This window comes from Musca autumnalis, unplaced genomic scaffold (assembly GCF_047663935.1).
Source record: "Musca autumnalis isolate F117 unplaced genomic scaffold, ASM4766393v1 scaffold_1, whole genome shotgun sequence".
NCBI lineage: Eukaryota > Metazoa > Arthropoda > Insecta > Diptera > Muscidae > Musca > Musca autumnalis.
Window position 1 is genome coordinate 3,115,286 of NW_027411644.1, and position 19,534 is coordinate 3,134,819.

Here is a 19,534-nt window from a genome sequence, read left to right on the forward strand (position 1 = left end):
GTTAGATAGGTTTCACCCGAAACCAAGGGGTTGAATATGCCAAAATGCGTATTAACAAATTGGTACTTACACTTCGATATTGGGAGCGCTGATGGACGCATTGTTTCCGTCCGGGGTTGAATACCACCCCGTTAATCCTCACAAATCTGTCTGTTGAAATCAAGATACAGCTCGCAATATTTGAGATTGAGCTCTATCGTTTAGTATAGAAGACTCTTTTATTATACCCTCAGCCTTTAGGCTAAAGAGGGTATTTACACTTTGATACGACCAAAAATGTGCCTCATCGAAATAATGGTTTTAGACCCCAAGTATGTTTGTACGATATCCGTTTCAGACAATTTTGAGTAGATCTAGCAATGTCCGTCCGTCTGTCTGTCTGTCTGTCTGTCTGTCGGTCTGTCTGGCTGGCTGGTGCGCACGATAACTCTCGAACGGATCAATCGATTCGGTTCAAATTTTGGGTATCGAAATATTTTGTCCAGATTCGATTTAAGTTCGAAGATGGGCCATATAGGTCCACTCCTTCAGGTACCTCTCCCACAAATGTTCAAAAATTGTCGCAAAACTTGTGCGCGCGATAACTCTTGTAGGGAATAACCGATTTGGTCCATACTTTGCATGTCGTGTAATTTCTACCAAACTTAGATTAGGTTCCAATATGGACTCAATCGGTCAACTCCTTCGGGTACCTCCCACACAAAATTTCGGAAAAGTTCAGTTTAGGACCAGGTCTCGAATCGCTTTGATTTTTGTTTACGCAAGTTGTATTCGCTGTCCTCTATACGACGCTGTAAGTTTCATTAGGAGCAAGTCCATACTTGCTGAGAAAATAGCCTGAAAGTTACAAATAACCCTATGACACCGTGCGTAGTGGTTGGAGCGCAAGATAACTCTCGAACGGATCTGCCGATTCGGTCCAAAATTTGGCTTTCGTAATATTTTGTCCAAACTTAGTTCAAGTTCAAAGATGGATTATATCGGTCCACTCCTTCCGGTACCTCCCCCACCGAAGTTCGAAAATGTTCGGAAAATTTGTGCGTACGATAACTCTTGAAGGGAGTAACCGATTTGGTCCATACTTTGCACATTATGAAATTTCTACCAGACTTAGATGAGGTTGCAATATGGACTCAATCGGTAAACTCCTTCGAGTACCTCCCACAAAAAATTTCGGAATAGTTCAGTTTAGGACCTGCTCTCGAATCGCCTTGGTTTTTGTTGTACCATCTTGTATTCACTGTCCCCTATACGAAGGTACAAGCTTCCTCAGGGGCAAGTCCATACTTCCTGAAAAAATAGCCTGAAAGTTGAAAAACAAACCCTATGACACCACGTTTATGGGTGGAAGCGCAAGATAATTCTCGAACGGAAATGCCGGTTCCGGCCAAAATTTGGCCTTCGTAATATTGTGTCCAAACTTAGTTTAAGTTCGTAGATAAACCATATCGGTCCACTCCTTCAGGTACCTACCCCACAAAAGTTCAAAAATATTCGGAAAAATTGTGGGCACGATAACTCTTGATGGCAGTGACCGATTTGGTCCATACTTTTCACATTCTCATAATATCTACCAGATATAGATCAGGTTCGAATATGGACTATATTTGTCCACTCCATCCCGTACCTCCCACACAAAATGTTGGATAAGATCACTTGTTGAAGCAACTTACATTCGCTGCCTCAATTACGATGGTAAAAGTTGTTTCAGGGGGAAAGTCCATACTTCTTGAGAAAACAGCCCGAAGGGTGTAAAAACCCCCTATGGCACTCCCATGGTCTATGTCGGTTCATTCCTTTAAGTACCTTTTCAGCAAAATTTTTGAACTTTAATCCTAATCAATATTTTTGTCGGTTCATACGAGACCAACATTTTGAAACCCCCTAAATACATAAGTTTTTTGTGAAAAAAAGAGTTTCAATTTGCACAGGCTGAGGGTATATCTCTATCGGCAAAGCCGACTGATACTTTTTTACTTGTTCCAATGATGTTTTGTAATGAAAATGAGTTTTATCGGTCCACGTATTGATACAGCCCCCATAGAATGGTACCAACCGATTTTGGGTATTTTAAGGTTTCAACGTCACTATCAAACGGAAAAAAAGACATTTGGTATTTACTCTTCGACGGGGGTATAAAACATTCCAGAGAAGAATTGTCAATAAAGTCCTCAGATTCTAAAGTTCAGCTAATTTTCTTTTTTACAAAGGCAATAGACGGACCCGTTCTCAATAAGCAATATTTATAAAAAAAAATTATATATAAGAAATAAATTAGAAAATGTTCTCCAATCGAACAAAACTCAGTTATTAATCACTTTGTGCAGATAAACCAACATCGAAAAACGAAACAATACATTTATAACATATTTCCAAATATTTCTAAATGCAATAACCGTCTTCACCACTTCGTACCGTTTAATGATATTGCCTGAATGGTAATTTCTCTACACTGTCTTCAATATTTCCAAATTAAATTAAATACAAACATGACGGCAAATCAAATAGAAGTGAAACCAAAATCTACTCATAGCAAGCCATTCATTTATCAAGAGTTCGCTGATTTTATTCAAACTAAAATACACACAACCATGCATGCATACATATATCCGCCCCTATCAATAAAGCAAACAGAATAACACACACACACAAACATACATATGTAGAATGGTTATTTTTTTGTTAAAGAGGAAACGGAAATCACATTATAATCGAAATAAAATCTTTCAAATCTCTATGCCATCCTCAGCGCCCTCCACAGCTGACGTTGAACTAACATGGATCTGATGAAAAAGGAAAGGAAAGGTTACTTTACAATTCATCAAATTGAATTTCCTGTTAATGTGCATTCAAACACCCCCATCCCCGTCTTTTCTGATAGGCGAAGCGAAGGACCGTCTTATTACTTTTACATTTTTCCTTTCGCAAATTAGAAATGTAAACATTTTTCAAAACGAAAATTAATTCATAGCATCAAGATTTAAAAGGGTTCAGGTTTTTGTTTGCATACATGCATATGCATATTACAATTCGCATAGAAATACTTTGAGCTTTATGCCAAAACATCTTCCTTTATACTTGAAATTTTTCCTACAGTTCTAGTGAGCCATACGCCGAAGTACATATTTTTTGTTATTCTTAAGCGCAAACCCTATTGTATAAATTGGTCACCACGTTGCTGATTAGATGATATTTGAAATCATGAATAATGAGCTTCATCATGCAGCATCCATTCATTTACATTCAACGCTGAGCTAAATGCCAACGATGCCACAGATGCCTGTACTTATGTATGTACATTGTACATACATATGTATGTTGAAATTAATTTTCAATGTGGCAATCAATTATATGGCTCCGTTAGACCTTTACAAGCAAACCCAGAAATCAAAATCTTTGAAATTTTGACGAAGTGGACAAATGCAGTGAAAAACTAATCAACGTCGTGTTGTAGATAATGTGACAAAATCGCCGAAGAACTACAAAGTGAGGGGAAGGAAGTGTGCCCTGTTGCTATAGATAGATATGTTGAAATGACTTATTGCACTTAATACATAAATATAATTCAAGATATATACATACATACATTCACCTACATTAGTTTAGGCCTAAGAGTGGTGAATGCTCTGAAATTTTATGTCAACATATAATCTACTTAATGTCAACATATAAACTTAATACCGATTTCAGTCGGTATCGGAGCTAAGGAACTATCAAGAAGATCCTTTACTATTTTACGAAGTTGAACGAATATTGTCAGCTCCTATATGACGAAAAAATAGGGTCTTAAATGATTTAATGCAATACTTATCGGTTTAACGGACCAATTCATTTATTTAGGATCATCGATTGTTGGAAACTGTTTTTCACCCTTACAACCCATAGCTAAACGAATGCCTTATAGTATTTATATTCCATTTCAAAACGACTTCTAACGTGTCTACCTTAGCAGAACAACTCGTAGAAAGTCTATAAAGATTCGGCTATCCTGAAATAATATTAGGGCCACACGATAACTATCTGGCCTAGCAATGAAAACGCGAATATTTAGTATCAAAAATAGTTTTATTGTCTTCTTAAGTATTATCCTGCAAAATTTATACCCTTTTTCATGCGCTCAAACCAATTGTTGAATCACTTTTTCCACTCCAATTTAGACACCTCCAGACATGGTTTTTGAACTCTTCAACAGCATTTTCTAGCGATGAAAATCGTTGAACTACGCCTTTTTTCTTGGAATGCTGGAATCAAATGAAGTCATTGGATCCACTGTCGCGGCGGTACAGCGGATGACCCATTAGTTCCACGTTTTGTCCGTTCAACAGACCCTGGTTTGAATCGATGTGTGAGAGCTCGCATTGTCGTGATGCAGAATGATTCGTCTTTTCTTGTTTGTTTTTCGAATTTCTCAGGTGACTTCAGGCAAACAAATCGTAGTGTACCACTCAGAATTAACTGTCTTACATTTCTGAAGACGTACAAGTACTACATGGTCAGATTTGCCGAAGAAACAGGCACCCATTTGCTTCGAAATGCTTCTAACATGGGCAATTTTCGTTGGATTTGGCTCGCTTCCGAAGACCTAAACGGTCGATTCCTGCTTTGTTTTGGGCTCCTAAGCATAGATCCAAAATTCGTCGTCTGTGACGATCTTATAAACGTCGTTTGAAGCACAACGATCGTTTTTATTCACAACACCAGACCCGGGTCCCCGTTGCTGACACGTCGTATTGAGTTTTAATGACAACTTTTTATGGACTTTATGTTTTACAATTTAAAAATATGTATTTTCCACCTCATTCAACCTTATGAATCATATCGTCGTTCCAGATCATCAACAGCGGAGTTATCGATATCCATCGGTCGAGTGCCCGAACTTCACCATATCGTTTTCAACCGTGTTATCTTCAATCAACATGTTCCCCAGCACCGTTAAATCATAGAATCCGATTGTCAATAAGCTTCTTTGTTCCCGATCATCGCAAAACCCGACCGTCAATCTCCTCATTAACAATTCGTCGCACAGTGGTTCAGAATCGTTTTTTCCTTTTTTTGTTCTATCTGACGAACAAAATCAGCTTTCCGATGCACTAAAAATATTCGAATTCGGTCTAGTAATTGCAGAGGAATTCAAGGTTCTTTTCATATTTTGCATCAAGATATGAATGTCACGCCACGCCCACACCTTTAATTCATCATATTTCTGAAGAGCATATACATTCGACTTTACAATAATACGACATTTCCGTAAAAATAGTTCAAAGAATGTTGTTGGTTTTTTGTCGACTGCGCTTACTAGTTGGGGCCAATTTCCATCCTCTTTAAATTCGGTAACATGGATATACTCTACGTCAATTGTTTTCTCTTCGACTTTCAGTATTCGCTTTATTATTCCGTAAACGTTTTGAAGCAGGTTCACTGTCATCTATATACAACATATCATCTTTATATTCGACTTCTATATCTGTTTTCAGCATAGAGTTGGGCAATCTAGTTCCCGGAGCGGCTCGATATTTCTAGTTCCTTTTCCCAAAAGGAACTAGTTCCTTAATATAGTTACATAGTTCCAAATAGTTCCGAGATTGATATAGTTCAACGGATATTTCTTTAGAACAAAGTCCAAATAGTTCCGAGACCGAAATGTTTTCATGGTTTGTTGGATGAATTGACATAAAGAAAAATAGTTTGCAGTGTATAAACAGCAAAGAAGAAATATCATAGGTTTTAAATTAAAGGAACGAGAAGAACGAAAGGAACTATATGAACTAAAGGAGCTATATAAACGCAAGAGCTGGATATAGTTCCAATAGTTCCTCGTCCGGAATATTTCCTTGGAACTAGTTAATTCCGGAACTACTCAGCTATAGTTCAGCAGAGAAGTGGCTTCATGTTCATATTCACTGGCATCGGAATCTGCGTCAGTTTCATTCCCCTCAATGCACTATAGGTAATTTAGACAGGTTTTTAGGCAAAAAGTCGATTTGTGCACTTTTAACAACGCGAGTTTTCTAATTTGATTCGAAGAAAGAAAATGTCAAATTATATGGATGTGCAATTTGTTTTCAAAAATATGCAAAACTCGCGATGTTATTCGAAGTTAAAATCAAAATTACGAAAACAAAAAAAAAAATATTAAAACTCAGAGCAGAATTTAAACGCAATTTCTAAGAGCTTGATATTAATCAAATACATAGATATGATATTCAGTGGAATGGTGGCGGTGTGTACTTTCTGTTTTATAAAATAATTTTCTTCAAAATGTTTGTTACAGCGGAAAAAAAACGTTATATAGGATACAACCTAAGAAAACAAAATTATAGTTTTTTTATTATAGACTTATGTCTTCAGAAAAGGGTTCTGAATCAACTACATAATATACCAAGGTGCGATTTTTGCGTTTTTTGAGTTATATGACTTTTTTGAAGGTGCCTTCCTGGCAGAAAAAATATTTTTTTTTTTTAATTTTTGATTTGGTGAAGAAAATATTAAACACAAAAAAGCATCCGATTTGAACTAAAAATACATTTTCTTTAAAGATATATTCACCATGTGTTGGAAAAATGTACAGAGGTGTCGTGGTCAACATTTTTGTTAATTATATCTGTAATACGTTCTACGTAGAAATCATGATTGCGCGGTTTATCTGGTCCTTTTAAAGAAATAATATTTATAAAGATCTATCCGCGAATCAACATTTTAAACATATCAATGTTTATAAAAATGTTTTGGCGGATCAATATTTTAGTTCATTATAAACTTTTTATGGTTTTAACCGCGTTCATTGGGTTGGAATAAATAAAATAGGTAAAATTAAAATAGGGGGTAGGAGCAACAAAATTTGTTCGTTATATCCGCCGTTCGCTAAAACCGTTTTCGTCTGTAATATTCTTATTAAAGCTTACTTTTAAATATTATATATTAAAATATTTAAAACGGTGCCTAAATTCGTCGCTATCCGCTTGTACTTAAAAACTGGGCTGTAACTCCTAACAAATTGTAAAAAATTCTACTCGCGGGGTGACAATTTTTGTTCGTTATAATCGTGGTCATTTTAAGAAGCTGAATGTCTGTACAAATGTTAAGAAAAAATCTTTGGGAACACAAAACTTTGTTCGTTATAAACGTAGTTTCTTATAACCGATTTTCGCTATATCCGAATTCTACTGTGTAATTCTTTGTTTTAGTTTACTTTTGCATATAAAGCATTAAAAATCTATAAAAAGCCCATAAGTCCACCGCTATTAGTTTTTGCCTCAAAAATAGGCCAAATTACCTATAGTGCAATGGGAGGAATCACAAAAATATTGGTCGTGTTTATATTACCATTCTATGCAAGATCGTCTAACATTATTGATACAGTCAATGTAAAAGTTAAAGAATAGATTGAGTAACCTGGCTTCATAGCGTCCGTATCAAACAAAAGCAGAAATCTTTAACTTGGGGAGGATACGAAATAATAACGTGCGCAAAACAAAAATGTTATGACTTTTATAAAATGTAATGTACTTCAACTAACCTGTCAACTAATTGGTTCGATTTTTTAATATATTTCTCATTTTTTGCAATAAACAAACATTATAGACTTGAAATTTGAAGGAAATCACTTCATAATTATAAATTGTGATATGTTGTCAATCATCCCAAACAGTTTTATACAATGCATCGACAAAATAAAGAATTGACGTAAGAAATAAAAGCGTCCGTTTAAACGGACGGCTTTATATATTACTGGCTAAAGAAGTTACATTTAGTCGCTCTAGACCCAGGAAATTTTAATTATCAGCAATATATACGCTCACCTCAGAAACGTTACTATACGGCTAAGTTACTAAAATATACATTTTACTTTTAAAACGTGCATACATATACGCCCAGCATTGCTATTTCGCTTTTAAGTTTCAACATTTATAACAGATAAATTCAAAACGCCTTATTTTTTATTTATTATTTAAAGGCATTTATTGCAATCAATTGATAATTTACTTTACACAAAGTTAAATATTTTTAAGATGCTACATTTTTCCATTCTTCTTTTCAGAACTTCTTCTGAATGAATCTTTGCAAAGTATTTCCGTTCCACATTTTGTCGAACAATTGATGTGTCACACCAATCAAGTCAACTGATTTGTAAACAAAAACATAACAGACAGAAATGTCTGGACAACAACAAGACACAAACCAAATTGCGTTTATTTGTCAGTAGTAATGAAAAACCAAATCAGCGAGCCATGCCAGGCCAGGACAACATATAAATATGTAGATACACACAGACACACGCATGTATGTGTACGACTGTGTACATTTGTTTGAATTGTTGTCGGTTCGTCTATACTCGTATAGCAGTCTGTTCGTCTGGTTAACATTTTGTGCAAATATTACTGGGACAATGAAAAACCTGGTGGGATTCATTCTCCCAAGAACCCCTGACGGTTGCAACATGTTGACAGGTGGGAATGACAATTCATCCAGATGGCGGCAAAACGACCACCAACATTAAAATCGACCGCACACAGAAAAATGAATTTGTGAACGAACAATGGCGAGTAGAAGCAATAACCTTCCTAATGTTTTTAGTAGGCCTTCTACATAGCCAAGCCATACTAGCCATGGCGAATAGTCAACATGTTGAATGCCGTTAACCGCGCGAAAGGTGGAAAAAATATTTGACAGTTACTGGCATTGTCTGGTAATGAGTGCTGTGACTAAATTTAAGGCATAATTTTGAAAATGATATCTGATGAATGATGTCCAAACTATCATCATCCAGCAAACGGCCTGATGTATGTATGTATGTACTTATGTATGTAAGGGTGTTTACTAATACAATTGTTGTTGCTCTTACAAAAACATAGATTGTTGTTATTATTGCTGTTTCGTGCAAAATATTAAATGAAGTTGAAAAGTGTCACCTGAGACACAAACTGGTGATGACAGAGGTTCCCCGTTTTTCTTTCCCTATGCACTTCTCTATTTCGCTCCTCTCCTCGTTTTCTATATTGTTTTTGTTATTGTTGTTACGACGAGAAAACAAGAAGTTAACAATATACTGCTGAGTACATATAGTACATACATAAAAATACTTTTCAGCTGTTAAGCAGGCGACATGGGAGATACACCAAGGATGTACACATTTATTTAACAATCGACTGAAAAAATTTGGGCTGTGGCCCGAGAGTAGAGTAGTTTTTTTTTTTTTGGCTGTCACATCTAGGGATATGTTTTGATGAGTCCGGTAGTGCCTCTTTACAAAGGATATCAGAAGACAGACTACTCAAATAATAGTCATATTGGAATAATGAAATTGTTGTGTGTGTAATAAGCCAGCAAAAGAAAAGGAAATCTAATACTGACAGGAAATCGAATTGAAATGAATACAATTTTTGAAAAAAAAAAAAAAAACAAGAAAGAAAAATAATCCATAACAAACTCGGATTCGGTTAGTCCTAACAAACTCCATGGAATTGACTTCTCTTCTTGTAATGCTCAGTAATGCTTTGGTATACGTCTCTCTTATCTCGTAGAGAACAGAAGTAATAAGTGCGCATGCTTTGCTCCAGAATCGGATGCTGGGCGCTACAAAACTACATTCTATGGACACCGTGAGAGATGTGAACTCATTTCATTACAGAAACTCTCCACACAATTCTGTGGGTAGTAACATTTTTACGGAATAGACAGAAGCCTTTGGACCAAATCAGTATTGCTCTTGTGATTTTGTGCACAGGACAGCGGAGAGCCTGAAAACAACGTCACGGATATCCTATGTAGCAAATCAAACGGAAAATCGGTGAAATCTTCTCGATGGTGTGTTGTGTAAATTGTTGAATGTGATAAAGTTGGATGAGAAAAAAAATAATAAAAAATATCCAAGTGAACGTTAATTTTGTAATTGTTTTGTAATTTGTGTTCTTTTTGTGGTTGGTTTTAAATTACTTTTGTTGGTAAATAAATATTCCTAGTTACGTTAACTGCACACACACACTAGCATCCATATGTCCTTATTCATACAACAAGCAAAAGGGGTGGAAATGTCAGATTGCCTTTGACAGTTGCAACATTTGACATTTCGCCAGAGTGTGGAGACTTTGTTTGTTTGTTGTGAATAGCAAACATCAGCGTCAACTTCAGTGTGTACTAAAAACAATGCTGGTACTAAATTTTTATAGACGTCATTGCCATCGCTTTTAAGATGGGACCTCAACGAGGAAGAAGAAGAAGAAGATTCGCGTAAACTATGTTTGTTTGTAAATAAACCCGGCTAAGACAAGGTCAAAATAGTTACGAACTGTCGCCCAATCGTCAATCCAAAAACTATTTACGTCCGCCACGCCTTCAAGTGATTTCAAATCAGTTACGACGTCACATCATAACAAGAAACGGTTACGCACACACACCCGCACTCACCTATCCATCATCCTTCGGAGGATGGTCGTTCTGACGTCAACATATGAAATGTGCCCACGGTTATTAACATTCGAATAAACGCATCAACATCAATCGTCAACGAAAGCAGTGTTGCACCCTTCCACCGTTAGCAAAAGGGGCAACGTCATGTCTGCACTACATTACAAATGTACGCTATGGTCACACTTCAAATGGTTGTGCCTTCTATGGCTACTAATATTGCTGTGTCAAAGCGTCCAAGCTAATCCAGATGCCAAACGACTCTACGACGACTTGCTCAGTAACTACAATCGTCTAATCCGACCGGTTAGCAATAATACCGATACCGTCTTGGTAAAATTGGGTCTGCGATTATCGCAGCTAATCGATTTGGTAAGTTGAAACATTTATTATTCTAAAGATTAGATTGCTGAGATCAGAGATGTTCTGTCGAAAACGTCAGAACAATTCTTTTAATGCGTGTCATGGCCAATTTAATTACTTGGGGGAAAACGGGACCTCACACATCCTCTTCGTTTATGTGAGTTTATTGCTTATATTTACAATTAGAGTGACAGTATTAGTAGTACCGCTGAAGGTTCTCAAGAATGAATGTATAGAAATTAAATTGGCTGCGCTCAAATTGAACGATGGGGAAGCTCTAACAATCGGAGAAAGACTCCACAATGTGTTACATGTGTTCAACCTGTGAGAATCAATTGTGATAAATTTGCCGATACAGCTAGCGTGAATACCAGCTAAATAATTCCCGGTATAGTTCGACTGCAGCAAATGTTCGTTGAGAAATGTTAACATACAGTCAAGTTCATCCGTTGCGAAATTATGAGGAATTATGCTCAATTGAAAGCAGTCTTCAACTGCAGAGACGACGTGAAGTTTTTATTTCGTCATTTCACTGAGAGTGGATAGAAATATTTTGTAAAGTTTGACCTGATCCCAAAAATTTGCAATGTACGCTGAAACTCTCGTGCCACTATGGGTTTTCTTGCGTTTATTTTGATGCCTGAAACGCGGAACAGGTCTCACTGATATTCATTGAATATGTAACTTTCTTTTGAACTTAAAGGTTATGTTCAATTAGATATCTGCTAACAGTGACTTCAAAAATTCCCCAAAATGTTGATAAATAAAAAAAAATTAAAATCTTTTTGTGGTGAGGTTTTTTATGGAATCACCTTATATGTAAGACGTATAAGTCAGGGATATGAGGTGATTATTCTCAATATGCAAATCAAATTCTTTTAGTAAACAGAGAACTTCCGAAACCACCAACAAAGATCCTAATACCCCGGAATCGTTATACAAATTTTAAAATTCTATCACTGTTACTACCATTTGCTTCATGTCAACTACTCTCTACCAGTGACCTTCATACAAAATATCAGAATTCTTCCTCAGCTGGTTGGCCATATACTATTACAACTTTGAGTACCTCTTAGTACACTTCAAGCTAATTTTAAAAAAATATAGCTTCAGGCGCATCGCATGGACGTTGTTTGATATGTCAAGCAGTCACCCATCACTACTCATTTATAATTTAAATTAAATTACAAAAAAAAACAGGTGTAAAAGTATCAGTCAGCTTTGTCGACAGAGATACACCCTCAGCATGTGTGAATAAAAGGTGCGCACCGGTAGTACCATCTTCGAACATAAACTAAGTTTGGACAAAATATTGCGAAGGCCAAATTTTGGATCGAATCGGCTGTTCCATTCGAGAGTTATCGTGCGCACCAGCCAGACAGACGGACGAGCATAGCAAAGTCGACTCCAAACTGTCTAAAAGATTTCGACCAATCATACTTGGGTCTAAAACCGTTATTTAGATGAGGCACATTTTGGTCGTATCAAAGAGAATATACGCTAGTTAGCCTATAGGCTGAGGGTATAATAATAAATAAACAAGTAAAAAAGTATCAGTCGGCTATGCCGACAGAGATATACCCTCAGCCTGTGTGGAATGAAATATTTTTTTTCCAAAAAAAAAAAAAAAACTTATGTATTTAGGGGGTTTTCAAAATTTTGGAAGTATGCACCGACAAAAGTATAGATAGCATTAAAGCTCAACTATTTGCGGGGATATCGATAGATAGGGCTTTTTTATCACACTATCCTGCGAAAAACATAATGTAGCTATATTCGGTTCGAGATCTCCAGCCACTACATATGGGTTTTTTACAACTTTTGGGCTGTTTTCTTAAGAAGTATGGACTTGCCTCTGAAAAGACTTTTACTGCCGTAAATGCAAGTTGCTGCAGCGAATGCAAGTTGCTTCAACAAAAATCAAAGTGATTCGAGAGCAGGTCTCTAAGTGAATTTATCCAACATTTTGTGTGGGAGGTACCCAAAGGAGTGGACAAATATTGTCCATATTCGAACCTGATCTATATCTGGTAGATATTTTAGTATGTGTAAAGTATGGACCAAATCGGTCACTCCCATCAAGAGATATCGTGTGCACAATTTTTCCGAACATTTTTTAACTTTTGTGGAGCAGGTACCTGAAGGGGTGGACCGATATGACTTATCTTCCAACTTTAATTAACTTTGCACAAAATATTACAAAGACCAAATTGTGGACCGAATCGGCAGATCCGTTCGAGAGTTATCTTGCACTCCAACCACTACACAAGGTGTCATAGGGCTTTTTTGTACCTTTCAGACTATTTTCTTAGGAAGTATGGACTTGTCCCTGATGAAGCTTATACCTTTATATGGGGGACAGTGAATGCAAGTTGCTACAACAAAAATCAAAGCGATTTCGTGAACAGGTCCTAAACTGAACTTTTCCGAAATTTTGTGTGGGAAATACCCGAATGAATGGACCGATTGAGTCCATATTGGAACCTCATCTAAGTCTCATCGGTTACTCCCTTCAAGAGTTATCGTACGCACAAATTTTCCGAACATTTTCGAACTTTTGTGGGGGATGTACCGGAAGGAGTGGACCAATATAACGCATCTTCGAACTTAAACTAAGTTTGGGCAAAATATTACGAAAGCCAAATTTTGAACAGAATCGGTTGCTCCGTTCGAGAGTTATCGTGCGCACCAGCCAGACAGACAGACGGACGGACATGGCAAAATCAACTGCAAATTGTCTGAAACACATTTCGTCCAAACATACTTGGGGTCTAAAATCATTATTTCGATGAGGCACATTTTGCCCGTATGAAAGTTTATATACCCTAGTTAGCATAAATGCTGAGGGTATAAACATGTAGTCGTAGATAAAAAATTTAGTCGAGATCCACAAATAACCTTTTAAATATGTATCTAATTTAAAATTGCGTGGAGAGGTTTGAAAGTCAATTCGAATTTTTCATCTACTGAGGATTATAATTGTAAGCGACAATTTTATTTATCAGGTTCGAACTGAAACTTATCAAAATCCAACACAAATTAATTTTCTCGATCAAAGTTGAAGCAGACCGCTGTCACCATTATAAGATATAAATATTTATTATAGCCGTTCTCTTACTTGGTTATCGTCTATAACATCGGCACTTCTTATTTACAAACAACACGCACCAGGACACATTTCCGAATAGTGAATGGTCTGCAAAACAAAACAAAGTCAGCATAAATGGAAATGTGTGGAATAGAAATAGAAACATGCCAGCCAGGCCAATATAGTTTTGTTCATAAACAGGACCATTTGCAAAACACATCTGTTTCGTAAAACAAAGTTTTGAGGAAGTAGAAATGAATTTGTCGTGCTGTTCAATCGCTGATATTTTATTGCTCGACTTTTTTATTGGCTTGTTTGTTCTTATGTATCGTGTTGGCGGGAGAAGGGGAGGGAAGTTGGGGAAGCACAACAAAATGAAAATCGATTTGCCAAACAACGACAAATTGTAAAATCGAAGTATTGTGAATTCAATTTGTTTTAAGTGAGTCACAAGAGTTGTGGATTGGTTTTATGTGTCCCTCCAACACAGGCAGCAGCCAGGGTGTCAGTCAAAGAGTCATCAATTCTAGCAACAGCACGCATTCACTCGCCACCAACCCCACTCTACTAATATTTGAACAAGTCGCATACATTTTCACTTCTTCACCATATTCGTAATGGCTTTGTGATGTTGTTTGCCCTCCTCCTACCAGTCACTCAGCCACCGGGCCCTGTCAACAGTAAAAGCCTGACAATCCAAAAACCAACAAAGTCATGGCGCTGATTATATTGCTATTAAACTGAAAATTGCAAATTCCATTTAAGAAGCATGGCACATAGGAAAACAGAAGGCGACATCAGTCAGACTTGAGGGCTCAGTAGAAATCTAGACCCTTTTCCGTAACTGCAATTACATTAGGACAAAATAACAAATGGCATTTGTAGGTAGGTAGTTAAGGGCGGAGACGTAGTGGTTTCTCAATTGAAACACTCAAATTCATGTGGAAATTGAAATCCAATTTAATTCTTTTGTAGAGAACGGAAAGCAGGGCGAAAAAGATATATCCTGTTGTGATGGCTGGGTTATTCTGAATATCCTTAACATAAAACACTTAAAAATTCTAGGTTTATTTTATTTTTTAAATTTGTTGAAATGAAAATTGTTGAATGGATTTGCACAGGCGCACAACCCTTCAAATCTGAAGACGTCATCACTTTAACAGAGTAAACACTGAGAGATCGAGTAGTTTGCGTCATAACATTGTGGAGAATTAAGAAACTGTAGTGATGAGCAAAATTGGCAACAATTAAATTTTTTTTTGGCCAACAATATTTTGTGAATTTAGAAGTTATTCATAAATAGGCATTTCTATTTACCCTTAAACGCCGTACACATTAGAGCCTTTTTGCCGGGTTAACCTTCTTTGCGAGGATTTATTTGACATATAACCAATGTAATTGACATTTAAAACCCAGTGGGTTTGCTAAATCCGGTTATATATAAACGTACTATTACTCTCGGAAAGCAATTTGTACCCCAAGCCATGAAATTATTTTTTGTTCTTTCGAAAAAAACATATATCCCCATTTCCACTATTTTTGCAGAATTTAAAGGATCAAATTTTGACTACTAATGTATGGTTGGAACATGAGTGGCAGGATCACAAATTTAAATGGGATCCGTCGGAATATGGTGGCGTTACCGAACTCTACGTACCTTCAGAACACATTTGGCTACCCGACATAGTGCTCTACAACAAGTAAATATTTGTCCAAGGCTAAATGATAATGAATGATCCACGATTTACCTACTCTCCACGATTTCTTTCAGTGCTGATGGTGAATACGTGGTGACAACAATGACCAAAGCCATCCTACACTACACAGGAAAAGTGGTGTGGACACCACCGGCTATTTTCAAGTCCTCGTGTGAAATTGACGTCCGCTATTTTCCATTCGATCAACAGACATGCTTTATGAAATTCGGATCTTGGACCTATGACGGAGATCAGGTAATATTCTTACAAACTTCTGACTTTGATCAGTGACTTTTATTTTCCCTTCGGCTCAGATTGACCTGAAGCACATTAACCAGAAGAATGACAAGGATAATAAGGTTGAAATTGGCATTGATTTACGAGAATATTATCCCAGTGTGGAATGGGATATTTTGGGAGTGCCTGCAGAACGCCACGAAAAATATTATCCTTGTTGCGCTGAACCATATCCAGGTAAGAAGAGGAGGGAATAACACGCCGTGTAAAACCAGACAAAGCCAATTTTCATTTTTATTACAGATATTTTCTTCAATATAACCTTGCGCCGCAAAACCCTCTTTTACACCGTCAATCTAATCATTCCCACAGTCGGCATATCGTATCTGTCGGTACTGGTTTTCTATTTGCCTGCTGATTCAGGCGAAAAAATCGCCCTTTGCATTAGTATTCTCTTGTCGCAAACCATGTTCTTTTTGCTCATATCAGAAATTATACCCTCCACCTCACTGGCCCTGCCGCTGTTGGGCAAATACTTGCTCTTTACTATGTTGCTGGTCGGGCTAAGTGTTGTCATTACCATCATCATATTGAATATTCATTATCGCAAACCGAGCACCCATCGCATGGCGCCTTGGGTGAGATCATTCTTCATAAAACGGCTGCCCAAACTACTGCTGATGAGAGTGCCAAAGGATCTGTTGAGGGATTTGGCTGCCAATAAAGTGAACTATAACATGAACTTTAACAAGACTAAGTTCGGCAAGGCATTGATGGATGAAATGAACATAAGTTCGGGTGATTCCAGTCCCGACTCCATACGCCGTATGCAGGGTCGTGTGGGTAATGGTTTACACAGTGCCTCGGCCACAAATAGGTTAGTATATCAACAACATACCAATAGTCCACAATAAAGCATTCTCTGGTTTGACGTTCACGTATTTATATACTTTTCTTCTTCTTCTTTTTGAATTTCTTACAGATTTAGTGGCATGATGGGGGTTTTGGGCGGCGGTCTCAGCACCTTAAGCGGCTACAATGGCTTACCATCTGTACTCTCTGGGTTGGACGATTCACTGAGTGATGTGGCACCACGTAAAAAATATCCTTTCGAATTGGAAAAGGCCATTCACAATGTCATGTTCATACAAAACCACATGCAGCGTCAGGACGAATTCAATGCCGTAAGTAAACTCCGTTCCAAAAATATGTTGTTTAGACACAAGTTCGTTAGTAAAGCTAGACCACCGTATTTGTTAACTTTAACACGACAATAGAACCAACAACAACAACGATACCAAAACGAAATTTTAAAACTGACGCAGACAGGCATTGTCAATGAGTGGCGGCACTACAGTTATGCTGCACAACAGAAATGGGAAAGTCATAATTGGGAGTTGGGAGTTATTAAAGTTCAATTGAGGGAACCGACACTACTTGCTGTGTTCCAAAACCTGCAGGAATCCACTATTTTCACATTGTTCTCTAAAATGTTAGCGTTTTACATGTTTTTGTGACAAAGTAAAAAATCCATAACCTTTCATTAAATTAAAATAAATGTCATCTGTCAACTATTTGCATATTTACGTCAAACTATTAACGATTAGTTGCGATTTGCTCTGAACTTTTGTACGTCTTAAAGTACACATTTTCGGTCAGCCATGTGGCAGCCATATGTCTATACTGATGGTTAGGCAATTCCACTTAATGGTCCTATGATATGATGATGGCCACCATCTTCACAGTGGAAACACAAGACATTTCCCGACAATATGCTGGCCACTCTCAACATTGCGTCCTTGCAAAAATTCGCTTTTAATTGCTTTTGTTTCGCTTGACTGGTCAACAATTTGTTTGCATTCTGGCACATAACCGCACTAACAGGGTGCAATAGGGAGGGCGTATTTCATGTGTGTCCAAGCAACAATTACACACACACCCACAGCAACAATGTCCACCCCCTCCGTACCGCCCCCTTGCAAGTATTTAGCCTAGCCAAGCACAAGCGTTAAATACACACGATTTGGCCTATATGAATGTGGACGACATTGAAAGCCATGTGTCAATCATCGATTCATGCAAATGCAGCAGCATTCTCAATTGAGTGAACAGGACTGACCGGTTGACTAGCAGTTCGTTTCGCTTTGATCTCTCATGGCCAATTCAATTTAAGCCTTAAACATGCCATTCGACAAACAAAAAACATAACCTCGAATTGAATAAATAGAAATGTTCAAATCGTGGGTAGCGAGCGGGTGGTTGGCCTGAAAGTCCATTTCGGTTTTCTTCACTAGAATACATTTAAAGCATAATTTCATTACACCGTCGGATATGTAAACATCGAACGGATGCTGTTATTTGATTTGTTCAATTTCAATTTTAAGTTCTTTTAAGAAGCTGCTGCTGAAATTTTCGGGGATCAACTTTAAATTGAATTAAAGTTTAGCACAATGTTTACTCTTTATAGCTACATCAATATTAACACATGCATTTTAACCTCCCCATCCTCCCCAACATTTCCATCTTGTCCTTTTTCTGTTCTTAACACATTTCAGGAAGATCAAGATTGGGGCTTTGTGGCCATGGTGTTGGATCGTTTATTTTTATGGATCTTTGCAATTGCTTCGCTGGTGGGAACATTCATGATTTTGGGCGAAGCCCCATCGCTGTATGACGATACAAAGCCCATCGATGTGGAACTGTCTGTAATTGCTCAGCAAATTTACAACCTGACAGAAAAGAAGTCGTAAGAAACCGCACTCCCTCACAACACCGAAAAAAGTTAAACCTAATGGCACTGAAGTTGGATACTCCCACACCTTATGTACCCGAAAAACTACAATTCCAACACAAAATCAACCTCGAATGTTAACCACGTCAAATCTAACTAAATGCTTTGACTAAATCAATAATATTAATGTTAGTATTAATGCGATATTTTTTAGTTTAAGGCCTAATGCAACAACAATAAAGAAAATAATTCAATTTCAAAAAAAATTAAAAAATATGTTTTCATAAAATAAAATAAATTAAATAAATAAATCAATTCCAAAAAAATAATTGAAGAATATGTTTTGATTCTTGTCTTCTTAAAAAAAGAGAGGAATAAAAAAGAAACAACATAACCTAAAAGTTTCTTAACTTATAGGCAAGGCATTCCCCTCATCATAAAAGTGTATGTATATCTTGGGATGGATGGATGATGGATGGATGGCCGTTTTCAGAGCATTCAAATTCCCGACATTATTGCATTCATAGATTATATGAATTATCAGAATTATCAACTTTATTGGGACAGTGACAAATACGTCTGACACCAACAACAGCAACATGCCAACAACATATGAGCTATAATGACATTAAGTAGCATCACGATAATGAAGATGCCGTTGCTGATGTTGATGATATTCAGTTGACCCAAACATAAAGGATTCGCTCTCCTTAGGCTATTTGTCGTCTGCTGATACCAGGCACTTTGATGGTGTGTGTGTGTTTCCGCATGCAGACCATCATACACATGTATTCAGTGTGTGTGTTAATGCATGCAGACCATCGATGTGGTTAAACCATTAAGAGAAATATTCATTTGCACTCGAATCTACACACACACACACATTCAGGGTGGACATACATATCTAAATGACTCTATAAGGTAAGACTTGGCCTTCATCAAATATTTCCATGTACAAATGGGGTTGATCACAAAGACTGACTGTGTGAATGCCTTTCGTACCAAAATCGGAAA

The 19,534-nt window shown here is 37.1% G+C and overlaps 1 protein-coding gene across 3 annotated transcripts; it reads left to right on the forward strand.

Moving 5' to 3' along the window:
- Positions 1-9,172: 9,172 nt before the first annotated feature.
- On the forward strand, positions 9,173-18,846 carry nAChRalpha2 (nicotinic acetylcholine receptor alpha2). Of its 3 annotated transcripts, none has more exons than XM_073958734.1 (8): positions 9,232-9,941; positions 10,167-10,776; positions 15,401-15,555; positions 15,627-15,807; positions 15,867-16,026; positions 16,093-16,666; positions 16,772-16,973; positions 18,345-18,846. In XM_073958734.1, the coding sequence occupies exons 2-8, from the start codon at positions 10,552-10,554 to the stop codon at positions 18,537-18,539; spliced, it is 1,692 nt and encodes a 563-aa protein (XP_073814835.1). In that variant the 5' UTR covers positions 9,232-9,941; positions 10,167-10,551; the 3' UTR covers positions 18,540-18,846. The 3 variants fall into 3 exon arrangements, with proteins under 3 accessions (XP_073814825.1, XP_073814835.1, XP_073814844.1); XM_073958743.1 differs by having other exon boundaries at positions 9,232-9,835; positions 9,960-10,776; XM_073958724.1 differs by having other exon boundaries at positions 9,173-10,776.
- Positions 18,847-19,534: the final 688 nt, after the last annotated feature.